This window comes from Lutra lutra, chromosome 11, assembly GCF_902655055.1.
Source record: "Lutra lutra chromosome 11, mLutLut1.2, whole genome shotgun sequence".
NCBI classification, from domain to species: Eukaryota; Metazoa; Chordata; class Mammalia; order Carnivora; family Mustelidae; genus Lutra; species Lutra lutra.
In genome coordinates this window covers 32062908-32081233 of record NC_062288.1, presented here as the reverse complement: position 1 = coordinate 32081233, position 18326 = coordinate 32062908, and the positions used below count along the sequence as shown (strand labels likewise).

Sequence of the window (18326 nt, the reverse complement as noted above, 5' to 3'; positions counted from 1 at the left end):
AATGATAATTGTCTTATTAAAACAGAATGAAAGATTAATAGCATTTCATATCTATTGAGATACCACATTTTGGCTGCAGTGCTTTAAAAATTTTCTAAGTATTGACTATCCTGTTTTGAGGAAATAATTTATTAGCCACTAAATATTTTATTTTATTTTTTAAAGATTTTATTTATTTCAGAGTGGGAGAGAGAGAGCAAGCATGAGTTGGGGGAGGGGGAAAGGGAGAAGCAGACTCCCCGCTGAGCAAGGAGCCCAGCGTGGGGCTTGATCCCAGGACCCTGTAATCATGACCTGAGCTAAAGGCAGATGCTTCACGGACTGAGCCACCCAGGCACCCCTAGTCACTAAATATTTTAAAATGCATTTTGTGCCTATGTTTTTATTATATTACAAATAAATTATTACGTTTTATTTGAAAATTTTTTTGTTAGATCATTATAGTTACAATATTTTAATTAGTCTTTATTATTTACCAAGTATGTGTATATTTTTTTCATTAAATTAATACCAGTAGACCTGGTTAGGTAATATTTCATGGAGTGTCATTTCGTATGTGTAATCAGACTGAGTAGAAGTAATTTCATCCTCTGCTGCTAATTCCTCTTTCTTTGGGAACATTTTGGCTAAGTATTTCTTAAAAGAATCTTAAAAGAAATTAGAGTCAGAAGGGAGGAATCTCAAATGACTATTTTTAGGTAGTAGAGAGTTCACTGTACCCACTCCACACAATGCAAAGCTGTGTGCAGTGGTCTTTTATGCAGATCCATATCATCATGATCTTGACCACAGAGTTTTCTTATCTCCACAAACTTACAAAATTAATTTGTGATGACCTAGAGTGAGATGCTGACCTACTAGAACCAAATGAAAACAAGAGTGAAGGAACATAGTGAAGGGATAGAAACCTGCAGGAATATACTGGAATAATTGTACCAGAAACCCTGGGCTAAGGAAGCCACTGTGATTGAGTTCAGAACTTAGACTAGTGCTCCCACGCCTGGAGTCTCTCAGATTAACCTTGCGGTTTATAAGCCTATGGAGACAAAAGAGCAGTGACTTTCTGAGTAATTTAAGTAGTTAAACACCAGCAAAATGTTTTCATTATCCTTCTTATTTTTGAGGTGATTAAATGTAACTTAACTGTATTGCATTTGTATCTCAATCCAGCGTGAATGAAAAAAAACCAAGTACTACTTATATATAGAAACTCATAACAGTTGAATTACAAAACTAATTTTGTACTTATAAATAAATGTTTAATGTCTTTTTTAAAAGTTGAATAATGTGGGGCGCCTGGGTGGCTCAGTCAGTGAAGCGTCTGCCTTTGGCTCAAGTCCCAGAGTCCTGGGATCGAGTCCCATCCAGCTCCCTGCTCAGGGGGCAGACTGTTTTTCCCTCTCCCTGCCTTCTTGCTCTCTCTCAAATAAATACAGTTTTTTAAAAAGTTGAATAACGGCTTCAGGATGTTGCCCCAGCTTTCCAGTAATAGGAAAGAAAATTCTCTATTTCACTATTTCTCCTTAAACATAGAAAATTATATTTTAAAAGTTTTTAATGATCTAGAAAGCATCACTGCCTTTTGACTGTTTTCAAACAACAGCTTGTCCCTGCAACAGAAAAAGCACATCAGTGTGATGTTCAGGGTTTCTGTCACAAAACAGAACAGCCTAAGTCGCATCATTTTAGAAAGTGTTCAGAGGCTTATATAACATTTGTCACTACCTTTTGCTACTCTGTGCTGGATTGTGGAGAGAAAGAAATAGTAGTTTATTTTTCCTTATCTGAGATCTTTGAAACTCAGTTCAGAAGCTTAAAACAGCATTGTTGGCGGGGCGCCTGGGTGGCTCAGTGGGCTAAAGCCTCTGCCTTCGTCTCAGGTCATGATCCCAGGGTCGTGGGATTGAGCCCCGCATCCGGCTCTCTGCTCAGCGGGGAGCCTGCTTCCTCCTCTCTCTCTCTGCCTGCCTCGCTGCCTACTTGTGATCTCTGTCAAATAAATAAAAATCTTTAAAAAAAAAACAAACAGCATTGTTGGGGTGAAATACAATGTAAGTGATTTCAGGGAGCATTTTAGGAGTGTATTGTCAAATGTGAACAGGGAAGTAAAAGTTTTTACTTTGCATGGCTGTTAAGTCAGATATTATGAGACATTCTTTTCTTTTCTTTTTAAAGATTTTGTTTGTCGGAGAGAGAGTACACCAGCAGGGGTAGAACCAGAGAGAGAGGAAGAAGCAGACTCCCTGCTGAGCCAGGAACCTGATGCAGGACTCTATCCTAGGATCCTGGGATCATGACTTGAGCTAAATGTAGACACTTAACCTACTGAGCCACCCAGGTACCCCCATTATGAGACATTCTTTTTTTTTTTTTTTTAATTTTTTTTAGTAACATATATTGTATTATTAGCCTATTAGCCCCAGGGATACAGGTCAATGAATTGCCAGGTTTACACACTTCACAGCACTCACCATAGCACATACCTTCCCCAGTGTCCATAACCCAACCACACTCTCCCTACCCACCTTCCCCCGGCAACCCTCAATTTGTTTTGTGAGATTAAGAGTCTCTTAGGTTTGTCTCCCTCCCGATCCCATCTTGTTTCATTTATTCTTTTCCTACCCCCCAAACCCCCCATGTTGCCTCTCAAATTCCTCATATCAGGAAGATCATATGGTAATTGTCTTTCTTAAGAGACATTCTTAAGGGAATTTAACTATTCTTTCAAAAAACCTTCTTTGCTTAAGTCATTATGAAAATAATCAGATTGATTTTGAGATGTTTTTTAAAGTGTGATTTGTGAACAGTTGTAACTGTATTTGATAAATATGGTGAAACCCATAAAGATGGCACCTGGGTGGCTCAGTTGGTTAAGCATCAGCTTCAGCTCAGGTCATGATCTCAGGGTCATGGGCTCCAGCCCCACGTCAGGCTCCCTACTCAATGGGAAGCCTGCATCTCCTCCCTCTGCTCCTCCTGCTTATGCTCATACTTTCTCTCTCTCTCTCTCTAATAGATTTAAAAAAAACTTTTAAAAAAACCCATTTAAAAAAAAGGATTTGTTCGTGTAAATTTAATTTTTTAATTCTATTTTTGACATTTGAAAATTTTTATATGCTTACTACATAATTCAGAAATTCTGCTTTAAAATACGTATTATACCTTCATGTGTAGTAAAGGAATAATAGGACTTGCAGGAGCATCAGAAATTGTGAAGTCTGGTTTTGGAATCTGAGTGGTCTGTCTGGTTGTAATTCTGACTCTCCCACTAGTAGTTGTGTGACTTCAGGAAAGTAGGGGAACTTTTTTGAGACTGTTTACGTCTAAATTGTGGGAGAAATACATAGGACATGTTATCTGTTTTCTTTAATAAAAACTACTCTTTGAATGTATCTGACTTCATCTTAAGTTTCAGTTTAGTTATGATCCCAGTATTTGTCCTTCAGTAATATGCTACTTAGAAGAATATAAAAATATTAAGAAAAAATTTAAAGGTAGATTTAAATTAATTTTACTTTTTGACAGTTTGCAGCTGTTGCAACTTTGCCATTTGATGTAGTAAAAACACAAAAGCAGACTCAACTTTGGATATATGAAAATCATAAAAGTAAGTTTAATTAATTTAAAACATTTTCTCAAGATGCCATGGTTGTTTTTATTTTTCTTTCCAGCTGGGACTGTTTAAATAAGAAAAATAAGAATTTTTTTTCCTCTGCTGCTTTGACTGAAACTAATATACTATTAGAATGGAATGCCCAGAGGAAAAAAAATACTCTCAACCACCTCCAAAACTTAAGAAATTTAAAAATCTGGGATGCCTGGGTGGCTCAGTTTGTTAAGCAGCTGCTTTCGGCTCAGGTCGTGATCCCAGGGTCCTGGGATCGAGTCCCACATCTGGCTCCTGACTCAGCAGAGAGCCTGCTTCTCCCTCCCACTCTGCCTGCTGCTCTCCCTGCTTGTACTCTCCCTCTCTGTTAAATGAATAAATAAAACCTTAAAAAAAAAAAAAGAAATTTAAAAATCTATATATTTTCCCTGCCATCAGTTAAGTCTCATGCCTGCTAAAGAGAAGATGACATACTATATAACTATTATTTCAAATAAATCTAGACAAATTAGGGTGAAGGATAGGAATTTAGTGGGAACCCTTTTTTCTCTTGGTGTATTTTGTTTCATTACAATGTGTATACATTTCATTCTTTTTCTTAATGTTTTTGAGCTTCCCTTCCTTTTGATACGTTTTTTCCTCCTATTTTTACCTGTTCATAACCTGTAACTTCTAGAACAAGTGTACTCTTAGTTGCTTCTACTAGAGTCCTTCTGTCATTATTTATTATCTATAGAAAAGTGTGGCAAACCCATTGGAAATTATCTATTACAAAATGGTGTCATATGAATCCTGTGATCGATTAATCTATTCTAATGTTAATAAATTGTTCTAACTCACCAGAATATTCTAAATACAAGTAAAATAGGTATTATAATTGTTGAAAGAAACACTTTACAGACAACTGAGTCTTATGAATATTAGTGACTACTTTGTCTTGATTTTCCAGAGTCCTAGTCCATTTTCATAATAGAGCTAATTAAAACCTGGGGAAGTCAACAAAGTTTATTAGTGTTTTTCAACTTCCGTTTTGGGTGGGAGCCTACTTGCTGCCTAAATCCTATCTGTTCTCCATGGATAGTTCAAAATTATTTTGTTTTATTCTCTCTTCCAAATCATCAGAATTCCTGTTTCCTCTATTACATGAAGTATTTAATGTAGTAGGAATATTCTCTGTGGTGTGATTCATGACTATGGCCATGAGCCGAGGGTCATGATGTTAGTAAGGGAGAAGACAGGAAACTCTACGGTTAGATTCTGATGCTAAGGTTTGAGAGCCACTTACTTGGGTCAGTAATCTTTGGAGTCACCTGGGGTGCTTTTTAATGACAGCTGAAGCTGGGCACCACCCCCAGTGGACTCTCACTCAGTAGATCTACAGTGGGGCTCGAACTTTTGTATTCTGCACGTGTTCTCTACATGATAATGACTGTACATCCTTCTTGAGATGGGCATCAGGGAAGCATCTTCTTTCATGAGACTCAACTCTCTATCACTGTTTTTTTTCTACTGTTTCTCCAATAAAGCCCAAAGGAGAAATCTTTAAGCCTTAGGTCTTAATTTTATATGATTATTGTTGGTCACTTTCACTGGTTACTCTGCTTCAGCTACGAACCAGTCATATTTAGTAAGACATGCTTCTTCTGATGTGAATGATAAACAGCCCATATTTTTTCTCATGTTTATATTATTTATCCCCACTGAAGAGGTAAATCAGCTCCCTTTAGAAGTGGCTTTCTCCACTCTAGCTCAGCTACACCGAATCCATTATCTCTAAGTAAAAAGAAGAGTAAGTGTTCCATAGAGAATGATGCTGCGTTCCTTGTAAGAATGTTATCTCTGTAGAAGCACACCTCGACTGTCTCCCATCCATTATCTGACTCCTGATTCGAGTGCACCATGCTGGTCTCTACAGACAAGTGAGGCCGTCTCCAGGCCCTCAAACACCTCATAATATAATAGAAAAGAAGCATAGTAGGTTGTAGTGAGTCCGACATTTCATAATAGAGGTAACTTTTTCCTCACTATGAGTCCATCATTTACAATTTAAAAAAATTTAATGTCACCTTTCAGCTTTTGAAACCTGGCTCATATCCACCGGTTTTTGACAGTTCCAGTTAAACTTCTTTTTCTGTGAGCATATTCAGTATTTTAAAATACTTCAACAGAAACTTTAAAACCATTAAAAAATGGTTATATGTGACAGACTTGTGAAGAAAAGCTCAGTCTTAGTAGTCATGAGGACAGTGCCAACCAGAAGGGCAGCAAGAGGACATTTTACCTGTGCCAGGTTTTGGGGGAGAACATGGAGCTGTGGGAACACTCCTGCCCAGCAGGTGGGAGTCCAAGTTTGGAAAATAATCTGGCAATCTCAAAAAGGCTCTTTGAACAAGCAGTTTCACCTTCGGTATGTGCCCTAGAAAAACGTCTCACCTGTACAAGGATACTCACTTAAGGATTCTTAATCTCAAAAGTTAGAAAGCACGGAAATAGGCCCTGGCCAGGTAAACTGTGATAATCCATGTAATGCAATAACACACAGCAATTAAAATAAATCAGATACGCCTGTTCTTGGCAATACAGATAATCCTAAAAAGCACATTACAAATGTACAGTGTGCTAGCATTTATACAAAGTTTAAGAGCATAAAAAGCAAGAGTATATGTTATTTATGGATGTGTTCAGATGTAGTGAAAGTTTAAACACAAGCATGAGAAAGGTAAAGGAAAAAAGAAACACAAGAGAGTGGTTACCTCTCAGGAGAGTGTTACCTCTCAGGAGAGAGGAAGGAGGACACTGAGAAGGAATATATTTGCTCTATAGTTGCTAAGATTTGATAAATGTGGATGGTCAGTAAATGAGTGTTTCTAGGAATAACTCTAGAGGGTTGGAACTTGGCAGGATACTTCAGAGATTGCATTAGAGTGTGAATGAGGCTTACCTTCAGTTACAATGCTTTCCATCCATTCTCTTCTGCAGTAAGTGCATGCTGCTGTTTCAATAGGGACCACTTTGGGGCATGAATCCTTCAAGATCAGAAATACCTGGCTACTTGGCTTCCTTTCTTTCACTAGGTGTTTCCAAAATTTAATTGGAATAATTTAAACATGAAGTTGCTGACTTGTAATATAAAATTTTGGTCATTGACTTTAGAAAGTTATATTTTTTCATAAATACTTTGTTCTTGGTTTCAAAAATGCATCCTTCCTGTCGGATTGCTATAGTTGTTATCTTTATATTTGTAGTATTTATATTGATCATAATATGGCTTCCTAAATAAATGCAAAGCCCCATTTATCTTCACAGAGAATCTGATATTTCTCTAAATGAGATTTGAAATAATGAGCCCATTCCACTAAGGGTAAAATTCTAAAAAGCCATTTTTGAAAGCTCTCTCTAGCCTTCTCCTTTTTTTCCCCTGGGCATGCTTAATAATACATGCTTTAATCCTCCTGAATGACTCAGAGTTGTTGTCATCCACGTTCACATTGACTGTCGTAGTCTTAGAATGCAGCTCTGAGCAGCTAATGAGGATGCCATACCAGTGTTTGCCCCTCATCCAGCTGATATCAAACCAAGACTTTGACAGCCTCGGTGTGTTCATTCGGTAGTGTGCCTGCTTCTTAGCAGACTTTTTTACCTACTGCATCTAGTAATCTGTGGGCTAATTAAGCCAGCTGCTTAGAATCATTGTGTAAAATGAAGATAAGTAAACTTCATGCATGAATAGCTCATTCGTAGCTGTATGTTTAAATCTCAGTGACATCTTTGTTGTTTTTAAAAAAAAGTTTTTTACTTTCAGATTTTTAAATGGTTGCAAATAAGAGAGACGTTACTGTTAATTAACTGTTGGCAGATGCCAAGTGAAGTGTGTGCATCTTTTATAACTGTACTTCTAGTGACTGTAGAGTTTGAAATACTATTTTTTAATCAAATTTTATAAAAATACAAAATTTTGATTTTAAAAAAGGCTTCATCTACCCTTTGGAAGAGACAAAACTAATGTAATTTTTATCAAGACTGGCACATCTAGGGGCACTTGGGTGGCTCAGTCAGTTACATGTCTGCCCTTGGCTCAGGTCATGATCCCAGGGTCCTGGGATTGAGTCCTGCATCGGGCTCCCTGCTCAGAGGGGAGTCTACTGCTCCCTCTCCCTGCTGCTCCCCCGGCTTGTGCCCTCTGTCAAATAAATAATCTTAAAAAAAAAAAAAAAAAGACTGGCACATCTATTCAGAAAGGTTTTAATAAAGGCAGACAGACCTCCCTAGGGAGAACAAGGTATTCTTTTCAGAACTTCTTAGGAAAAAAAACACTTCTTAAAATGTATACAATAAAAATGTAATGAAAAATGGTTATCAGGGCTTGTTTGGCTTTGGGAACCCCATGAAGATTTTTACACATCTTCTAAATTTTTCATTATGAAAGATGTTTAAGGCAGGGAAATTGTGTAAAGGATATGACCCACTACCAAGCTTAAGAAACTTAATTCATAGAATCCATCTGTATATTCCTCCTCGATTATATCCAGTCCTATATACCTTAAGGTTATCATCTTTTTCTAATTTTTCAAGGATTTCAGCTGTTAAAGTTTGGGGTAAAATTTAGGTAAATAGATTTGTTCTTATTATAATGATTATACACACCAAAGGCCATAAACATTTTTATGTGTATTTGTGTATTAGAATTTATTAAATGGTAATCTATAATGTATCATTTCTTTATTTTAACATTTAGTTTCTATACCTTTGCCTATGTCAACCTGGACTATCATGAAGAATATTGTTGCTAAGAATGGATTTGCAGGATTATTTACAGGTAAAAATACTTGCTTTACCAAATTGTTGAATAAAATGATAACTTTGACATCTGTCATCTTCCTAAATTAACCTTAAGCAGGAAATTATTGAAAACATTCCCTATTTATGAAAACACATTGATGATGTTAATGCAAACATATTAGGGGCATTTGGGTGGCTCAGTCAGTTAAGCATCTGCCTTCAGCTCAGGTCATGATCCCAGGGTCCCCGAATAGAGTCCCATGCCCGGCTCCCTGTTCATGGGGAGTCTGCTTCTCCCTCTGTCCCTTCCCCTACTTGTGCTTTCTTGCTATGTCAAATGAATAAAATCATTTTAAAACTTAAAATTTTTAAACATAAAGTAAAATTTGTACTGATTTTTTTCTATTCTCTTTTCAGGCCTCATTCCCCGTTTAATTAAAATTGCTCCTGCTTGTGCCATTATGATCAGTACCTATGAATTTGGGAAGGCTTTTTTCCAGAAGCAAAATACTCGAAGACAGCAATACTAGTGATGCTGTTTCAACTGGAAATAACAAAGTCAAGTAATAAGATGGAGACTCTTAGGCAAGAACTCTTTCACCATTATCTCAAAATGATTTTATGTATTTCTTATAATTTAAACGAGCAGTAATTTCTACTTTGCCTCTGAATCATAACCCTAATTTTAAAATAAATTTTGTTATGCTGATTTTTGAGATATTGAAAAAGGTATTCCAGAAATCATAATCATTAAGTGTTCCTGTAAAGAAGAGAAAAATTACTCCTTAGCACTGAAAGTGAAAATCTCTTGGAGAGTTTGATATTCTAGATTTCGGTATAATGTCACTGGAAATGTGTCACATAGATCAGAACAGTTTGAATTGTGTGCTGAATGATGTGCAGAGTCTAGAAGAAAAATGCCCTTCCTTCATACACACTTAAATCATGCACACAGATACTTAAGTATTCCAACAAAGTACATAATAGATAGCAGCCTTTAAATAGCGTTATTCATGTTTACCTAATTACCTATTAAATACTTTAATTCAAGTTTTGTTTTTGTTTTATACCTCCCATTGCCGTTTTAAGGCTTCACCCATATTAGGATTTCTTCACCCAAAGGTAATGGCTATTTTATCTTTATGAACCAGAATGTAACTGTTTATGTGATAAAAATATTTTTGGTGACTAAAAACTCTGTATTATCTACTGTTTCTGCAAGAGAGAAGGAGTCTTTACTGATTGTCTTAAATGTTTGGCACAGTGACTCTTGGGTGTACAGTGGGAAAAAACCACATTATATTTAGCATGGTAAAAATAATGTTTCAGCCAGGGAAGGGCCTCGGGTTTCAGCCATCTTGGAATTCAGGTATCACTGATGTGGAGCTCTTGAGGTCACTTGTCTTCTTCTAACAACACTGAGATGAATACAATATAAGCCACAAAATACTTCCAAAATGTCCCTTGATTTTACACATCTCATGTTAGTTAGTATGCTACATCAAGAGACTAAAGAGGCAGCCGTTTCCCTGAAGAAATAGCTTTTGGTCAGTACAGGCTAATGCCTCAGTAATATAGCTTGTGGCTGTAGGAATGAAACAAAGCTACAACAGCAGGACAAAAATAATTTTTTAAAAAAAATTTTCTCAGGATCTATATCCCATAAGAAAAAGCACTTTATTGCAGTCTATGTATATGCCTTGAAATGTGAAGTATTTTTTTTCCCCCTAAAATAGAATAGTATAGGTAGGTGACAGATCTCTAGTGTTGGTAGAGGAATTATGTATTTTATATTTTAGTAGAAAAGAGTTCATATGTTTCATCAGAAATAAAATATATAGGGTTTGTATGTAATCTTCTGTTTACTTTATCCTGTGTTCATTTACCTTAAGTTTTGCAACATTCATATCTATAAAATCATAAATGTTTGACTTTAACTTACATTTTCATTAAAATATTTTATGCTTTCTTAAAATTATCACTGTGCTTCAAGCTGAATATTTTCAAATAAAGTTATGTTAATGATGTACTTTATATAAGAAAGTTTATCTTGAACACTGCTGCTTAACAGTATTAAATTTAAATTTACTTTTGTCCTGTTATGTTTCTTTTTGGTAACTGGTAGAAAAATTTAAATTTATAATTATTAAGAAGCAGTCATGTATTTCAGCTTAATAGAAATACCAGTAGAGAAATTCCCACTGCCCTCCCTCCCCCAAAACAGACTATACTTATGGAAAATTCTTCCCATTTATATCTAAAATAAATTTAATTCCCTAGTAGCTTTTCTAGTACATATAACAGCCATGTATCTGGATAAAAAGGGTGAATTGAAGCTTTCTTTATACTTATATATTTATACTTTATACTTATATAATTTTAATTAATTGAATTTAATTTTAATTTTAACAAAAAAATAGCCACTGAAAAGCACTTGACAAGAGATTATATTCTTGGTAATGTTTCTGAAAGCAAATAGTTTCAATCTATGTGAAGTTTTCCAACAAACACATTTACTTTCTTAGGTGTGTGTACATTTTTTAAAAAGAAGTTCAAGTATTACATGTTTGCCACCTTCCAAACAACACATATTTGACTTTTGAAATAATAGATATGAAGTTAAAATAAATTTTTATTTCTAGGAAACTATTCGCTATGCTTATTTAATAACTACATGACTCCTTTAAATTCTTCTCTCCTTCTGGAGCATGAATTCCAGGGATATGGGAAGGTTTTGTGTTACAGGTTTTAATTTTTTTCCAAAATGAACTTTTTAAATAAATTTTAACCTATCATTTAACATTTCCTCAGATTTTTTACGTGGTTGGCAATTTAAGAAGCACGTGAGAGTAGAAGTGCTTCAGATACAGGCTATAAATAGAGGCAGAGCTACTGATTGACAGAGGGCTGCAAAGGGAGTGATGGGGATGATGAGGACACTGGATTTCTCCACTGAGCTTGGGGGCAGAGAGGGAGTGTCAGGAAATGCTTTTAAGATTAAGACAATTAAACGTACCTGGAGGTGGGAGTCTCAATCAGGCAATGGAATTTAGTCCCCGGAAGGAAAAACAGGAAGGCAACTGGAAACCAAGCAAGTATTTTTGGTACAGGTCTAATAATTATAGAGTGGTTGTTCTTTTTTTTTTTTTTTTTTTACCCCCCCCCCACAAGGCCAGCAATTATTTTAACTGAAAAGAAAAGAAGGTAGCATAGTTGAGCACAGCACACACCAGAATGTGTCACCTGTAGTAAGGCTGAGTTTTATGTAGTGAAACTTTGGCTTCATTTGGGTTTTAGAGAAATAAACAGTGCTATAGGAAATGGGGACTTACATAATAAGGATTGGTTTCGACCAGAATAGACTTTGAAAAGGGACCATAAGGACATTGATGTGATTTTTATCGGCCCCTTCCTATCAGTTAAAAAGGACTAATTCTAAAACTAAATAGAAGCTGCTTTGCTTCCAGAAGAACAAAGGGAACCAATTAAAAAATATTTAAGAGCTCTGATGTTCAAAGCAGTTGTGTGACATTTCAGAAGTAATCCATCGTATTTGTTGAACAAAACTGGAGATCTTATCTAACAGTAGGAACTTTGACAAAGAATTTCCCTAAGTTGTAAATTTGAGACACACTTTTAATCACTTGAAAACTTGTGTGTAAATCTAATAAAGATGACTTAAATAAAAACTTAGTTTATATCATTTCATTCAATGCTGACATCACCTTGATGCCATCATAGGTGCTGGGAAGATGATGATGTTTCCATTTTATGGTGAGAAAACAAACATGGCTCTTACATAATTATGTTATTAGCACTACCAAAATCACTACCTGTATTGTACCATTTCAACAGATACTATGTATTATAAAGCAGATCATGTTATTTTTTTAAATAAAGGGTATCTGAGTTGAAATAAAGATTTCTCCAAAACTTTTTGTCATATTAGTATTTTAGTGCTGAGTAATATACACTTACCATAGTTGCTAAAACAAAGTTCAGGTTACAACTTGAATCCAGTAACTTGTCTTGAAGGAAAAAATATAACCACTAATGCATGGTACAAAACTTTTAATATACATGCAACAAGTATAGTACATCAAGGCAACAAAATACACATGGAATTATTAGCATATAATTCAGCATTCTGTTTTGGGTAGGGTGTGTAAACAGTAAACACCACCACCTAAAATTAAAGATTGAGACATACATTGTTTCCTCATGCAAACATTAACTACATGTATAACTAGTGTGAAATGAACTGTATAGAAACCTGAATTCACATTAGCAGATGAATTTTATACCAGGAGCTCCAAGAAAGGAGGAAAAGTCATGATCCTCAGATGTCATGTTTAAATCTGCATATAGCAGCATGTTAAGATGCACAAGTTACTGTATGCATTAGACAAATCTGGAAAATGTGATCAATTATGGAATCTTGAATTTCCTTCCTCTATTACAAAAATGTATGGAAAAAATTTAACAATGATTTTTTAAAATTACTGAGGAACAATAAATATCAGTTGAGAGTGGACCATGGATAAAGCATTTGGAACATTCTGATCGTTTTTTAGGAAGGCAGCAATAGAGCTTAAGGCCAACCTAAGAATTTTCAAGTTCCTCTCCTTAGCCATTTTCCTTTTCCCTCCTCCCAGGGTTTTCACTGTCCTCATTTTTTATCTTCCTTCCATTCCCATGCTCATTAATAATTGCTTCGGGCACCTCACTCATAATAAGGTGTATAGAATTAAGAGGAGGTACCACTAAATTGTTAAAGGTACCATTTTTCAAGAATATTTGCATTTTTACAAGTACTAAAGCCTTAACCTAAAGGAGTAAAAACTCTTGAGTATGTTCTGGTACTTCTAGGATAACTTATTTTAATGGCTTCCAGGCCTCCTTTGTCCCTGAAATGACTTCATTTGAACTTCCCTATAAGACTGGCATTCTTATTATTTATTATCTTAAATTCCAAATTATGAGAATAAAGCTCCTAAATCTTGCAGAGAACCACCACACTCCTACATTTCTAATACAAAGAATGATGTAGTATGTTCAGCACTCTTGCCTCCTCTGTTAAATTGTTGTACTGTTCCTACATGTCAAGCTACTGAGTTTAAATGTAATGTTTTATTAATAAACAAAAATAGTATATGAAGTCCCCATTTAGTATTGTGTCCTCTTCATGTAAACAATGTATAAAACTTCTTTGGCACAACTGGTCATGTTTTCCTCATAGTACTTACGATAGAAAATATACTTCAGACATTTTCTCTTTCAATATGGTGGGATTTTGATGGATGAAATCTATAAATTCCCAAAACTGCAAAAAGATTTTATAGCACATAATTTTTTTAAAAAGGAAACTAATTTTTTTTTTTTACCTGTAGAAGTGTAGGGATTTCGAACATTAACATCAGTTTTTAACATTAACATGGCGTGATTCATTGTTGCACACAAGGGAGAACAAAACAGCACTGTATGTCAGACATATTGTTGAGTATGATTAGACTCTAGTGATCCTTACTTGAAGGTTCTCAAATCCTTACATGGACTCGAAGTCTTTCCTTATAAAATACTTTTTAACATCTGTTCTACATTTTTAAATGTTTCCAACTACTGAGGAATAGTTGATATTTTTAAATAACCTTTTAAGAAAATCTTGGGAAAACAGTTTATTCATTTTACCAAAATGGTGTAAAACACTTTCCCTATGACCCTGACAAATTTAGTAATGGCCTAAAGATACATTCCTACAAATTTTATAAATTATCATTGTACCAAATGATAACTATTAAAGAAAAAGTGAGTAAGCCACTACGAAACCAGCTGAGAACCTCCTCCTCATACAAAAAACAAGGCATTTAAACATCAGAACCTAGGAAGAAATGAATGAAAAATGAAATTAAGTCATTTTTTAGAAAATATAATCACTGAATAAAAGTAAAAGAAAATACTTAGCTTTGTCTCTGGAATAAAACCTTGAACTCAGTCTCCGGCAATTATGGTACATTTAAATACATGAAAATCAGCTGAATAATAAATTTACGTCACAATTTGCAATGGATTATTAATTTAGAGGATATTTAAAAGTTTTTTAAGCTTATTCATTTTTAAACTTCCTCAGTGACAAATATAAGAATCTTAAAATGGCAGGATCATTTTCTCTCAGAAGGGCACATGGAGTGGACTGAATTCTCTAATAGAAGCAATAGAATTCCAGACATGTGCCAGAACAATATAAAATTCCAAAGGTTTTCCCAGCAGTCATACTTATGTAAATAGAACATTTGCAACATAAAAACTTCTGGCTCTGACATAAAATTTTTCAGGATGGAGTTAGGCCTGGACTCGTCATCTCTGTTGTGGGACTTGCAAGGTAGTCATTAGATTTGAGACTTGTTAGAGATTTGTAACTTGCCACTGATGTTAGAGATCCACAGAGACCGAGTAATGAGGGGGTATCTTCTTTACCTGAAAGTTAAGATTAAATAACAAATATTTAATTGCCCTTGAAGAATGTTACCAAAAGATCCTATAAAACTAAAAACTTACATAACTTTATAAAGTACTCTAAACATAGCCAGTTATATATTTCCATAACTTCAATGCCATCCTTCAAAAAACATTACCAGAGGATTATGTGTGCTCCTCATAACATTTCTAGTTATAGAAGTTTGAGATAACCATGTTTTAGGACAAAAATAAAAACTTTACCTTTTTTTCCAGAGTATGTTCATGTTCACTTGGTAAAGGATAATAAACTAACAGTACCAATGCCCAGGCCACAGAAATACCAGGAAATCCCTGTGTAGGTTAAGTAATGCAGCAGAAAGAAGCAAAACTGCTTCAGTTCAGGAAGAGGGCTGGATTGGGAGAGCTTTAGCCCACTTACTGAACATTTATTCAGCTTCTACCTTGCCTCAGGAACTTTGTCACGTCCTGGACTCCAGTAGGCCCGTGAGGAAGACTGGCAGATCTGTTTTCAAAGCTGGGGAACACAAGTTCTTTCCAAAGCTGGTTAAGTTTGCAAATACCAGCTAGAAGTGGCTGGTTTGAGGCTCTGAAGGGCTGAGGTCTTTGAAAATTAGCAGGTTTCCAAAGTAGATAAAAAGCTTAAGTTTTGCTTACACAGTTATAGAAGTCTAAACTGAACCAGACGGCAGGTGTTTCTGAACGCTCTCTATAGTTTCAAATGGCCCCTCTGACGTGTTCCTACAGTCCTTTGAACTCTAACCTACCTAGTTATACTGTATGATAATTGTGGGGCTCTCCATTCTTCTAAACCATACACTGAGAAAGGACCTGGAATTTCTTGTGTTCTTTATTATATTCCCAGTGCTGAGCACATAGGAGATGCTCATTAAATAATTATATAATTAACAAGTCATGATTCCGTAAGAACAGTGTTGGGACCCAAGAGAGCTCCTATGTCTTTTAACTGTATGACCTTAAGAAAGGCGTCTTCTCTGAGCCTTTCCTTTGTAAAATACCAAAGATGACTAGCTATGTTAACTTCATAGTTTTGCTGACAAGCACAATACAGGAAAATATAACATTAGAAAAAGATACGGAAGAGTAATTGTTAAATTCCAATTTAAAATGTTTATTGTGTTCTTTCAGGGTCAAAACATTTAGATGTTTCAAGGACCCATTTAATGTTTAAGCTTACTGACCCATTTCAGGCCAGAATCAACTTTCTGGAATTCTTATTAAATGCTCCTGGAACTCAACTGCTTTAGATGGTCTTTCCAAATTTCATATTTTAAATGTACAATTCAGTAGCATTAATTACATCCACAGTATTGTGCAACCATCACCACTATTTCCAAAAATTTTCATTACCCCAAACAAATTTTCTACCCATTTAAGCAATTAAGTATCCATTGCCCCCTCACTCCCAGTCTCTGGAAACTCCAATCTACTGTCAATGAATATGCCTATCATATATCATTCTTACAAGTGGAATCATACAATATTTGCCCTTTTGTGTCTGGCTTTATTTCCCTTAGCATGTTTTCTCAGGCCCATCCATTTTGTAGTATGTATCAGAACCACCTTATTCCTTTTTCATGGCTGAGCAGTATTCCACTGTATGTTTATACTACTTTTTGTTTATCTATTTATCTGTATGGACACTTGGGTTGTGTCAACCTTTTGAGTACTATAAACAATGCTGCTGCACACATTGGCACACCAGTATCTGTTTGAGTCTTGTTTGCAATTCTTTGGGAATATATGCTTAGAGAACATTTTTTAATATAAAGATTATCATACAGTAATGCAAAAGATGAAAATCTAAATGTCTAACATGGTTACACAATGAGGTACTGTAGAGCTGTAAAAGAGAATCAGAAGGATCTCTACTTCTAGGTATTGATTTCTAGGATACCTGGATTATGTTAGGAAATGGTTCACTGTTGGCACAGAGAATGATACTGTGAACAGACACAGCCAATGTCTGTCTTCATATTCAGAAGAGATGGACTGTGAATATGGAGTTCTTTGCAACTGAATTCACTTTTCTTTTCCTTATAGGTACAGAGTGACATGAATTTTTTAAATCTTTAAATTTTTTAAATCTCTAAGTCTAAAAATGAAAGAAGCAATTAAATTGAAATGAAATTAAGAAAATAATTCCATTAACAATAGAATCTAAAAGAATAAAATACCTAGAAATAAATTCAAATAAAGAAGTGCAAGGGTTGTACATTGACAACTACAAACTATTGTTGGAAAAAATTCAAGGTTGAAATAAGTGGGAAAACATTCCATTTTTCCATGGGTTAGAAGACAATATTAAGATGGCAATATTTCCCAAATTAATCTACAAATTCACTGTCATCCCCATCAAAATTCTAACCGCCTTTTTTTCAGAAATGACAAGTTGATTCTAAAATCCATATGGAAATTCAGTGGAGCCTGAATAGCCAGAACAATCTTGAAAAGGAACAAAGTTGTCCTGATTTCCAAACTTAACTATAAAGCAAGACAGTGTGCTACTATACAATGGATAATGTAGCACTGGTAGAGCCCGACAGACCAACAAATCAGAACTGAGAATCTAGAAATAAACCCATACATGTATGGGTAATGCATTTCAGCAAGAATTCTAAGACCATTTAATTGGGGAAAGGATAATTTTTTCAACAAATGGTCCAGGGGCAACTGAATATCTACCTGCAAAAGAATCAAGTTGGACAATTAGTTCACACCATATACAAAAACTTAAAATAGATCAAAGACCTAAATGTAAGATCTAAAACTATAAAACCCTGAAAAAGAAACATAGAAGTAAATCTGCATGACCTTGAATTAGACAATGATTTCTTAGATGGGACACCAAAAGGACAAGCAACCGAAAGGAAAACTAGTTAAATGAGACTTTGTCAAAATTAAAAATCTGTGAGTCAACACTAGCAAGCAAGTAGAAAGACATTCCTCAGAATGGAAATATATCTGCAAACCATACATCTGATAAGGTCTACTATCCAAAATACACTATTGCAACTCAAAAATTAAAACACAATGCAATTTTTAAATAGAGGAGTTGAACATTTATCTGAAGATGATATACAAATGGCCAATAAGCACATGAAAAGATGTTCAACATTATATGCATTAGGACAATGCAAATCAAAACCACAAAATTCTACTTCGCACACACTAGATGGTATAATTAAAAAGACCATAAATAACAAACATTGGTCAAGGTGTGGAGAAAATGAAACCCTTATACATTGCTGGTCGGACTATGAAATGCTACAATCACTTTGAAAAAGTATGGCAGTTCCTCAGATGATTAAAACATGTTCCAGCCAATTCCATTCCTAGTTATATACCCAAGAGAAATAAAAATATATATTCACACAAAAACCTGTACATGAATGTTCACAGCATTATTAATAATGGCCCCAAAGTGCAAACTATCCAAATGTCC

At 35.1% G+C, this 18326-nt stretch overlaps 2 protein-coding genes across 10 annotated transcripts in view; one reads left to right on the top strand and one right to left on the bottom strand.

Annotated features, from left to right (window-relative positions):
* The window catches only part of SLC25A40 (solute carrier family 25 member 40), a 54494-nt gene extending 45399 nt beyond the window's left edge, over nt 1-9095 (top strand). For 3 of the 4 annotated variants that reach the window (XM_047694689.1, XM_047694687.1, XM_047694688.1), the window contains 3 exons: nt 3526-3607; nt 8343-8423; nt 8804-9095. In XM_047694689.1, the coding sequence (XP_047550645.1) occupies nt 3526-3607; nt 8343-8423; nt 8804-8916 (276 nt within the window). In that variant the 3' untranslated portion in view covers nt 8917-9095. The remainder of the gene's footprint in view (nt 1-3525; nt 3608-8342; nt 8424-8803) is intronic. The other variant, XM_047694690.1, reaches the window with a different exon arrangement.
* Nucleotides 9096-12320: 3225 nt separating this feature from the next.
* Nucleotides 12321-18326, bottom strand: part of RUNDC3B (RUN domain containing 3B) — a 143762-nt gene continuing 137756 nt past the window's right edge. For all 6 annotated transcript variants that reach the window (XM_047694679.1, XM_047694682.1, XM_047694680.1 and 3 more), the window contains one exon: nt 12321-14860. In XM_047694679.1, the coding sequence (XP_047550635.1) occupies nt 14715-14860 (146 nt within the window). In that variant the 3' untranslated portion in view covers nt 12321-14714. The remainder of the gene's footprint in view (nt 14861-18326) is intronic.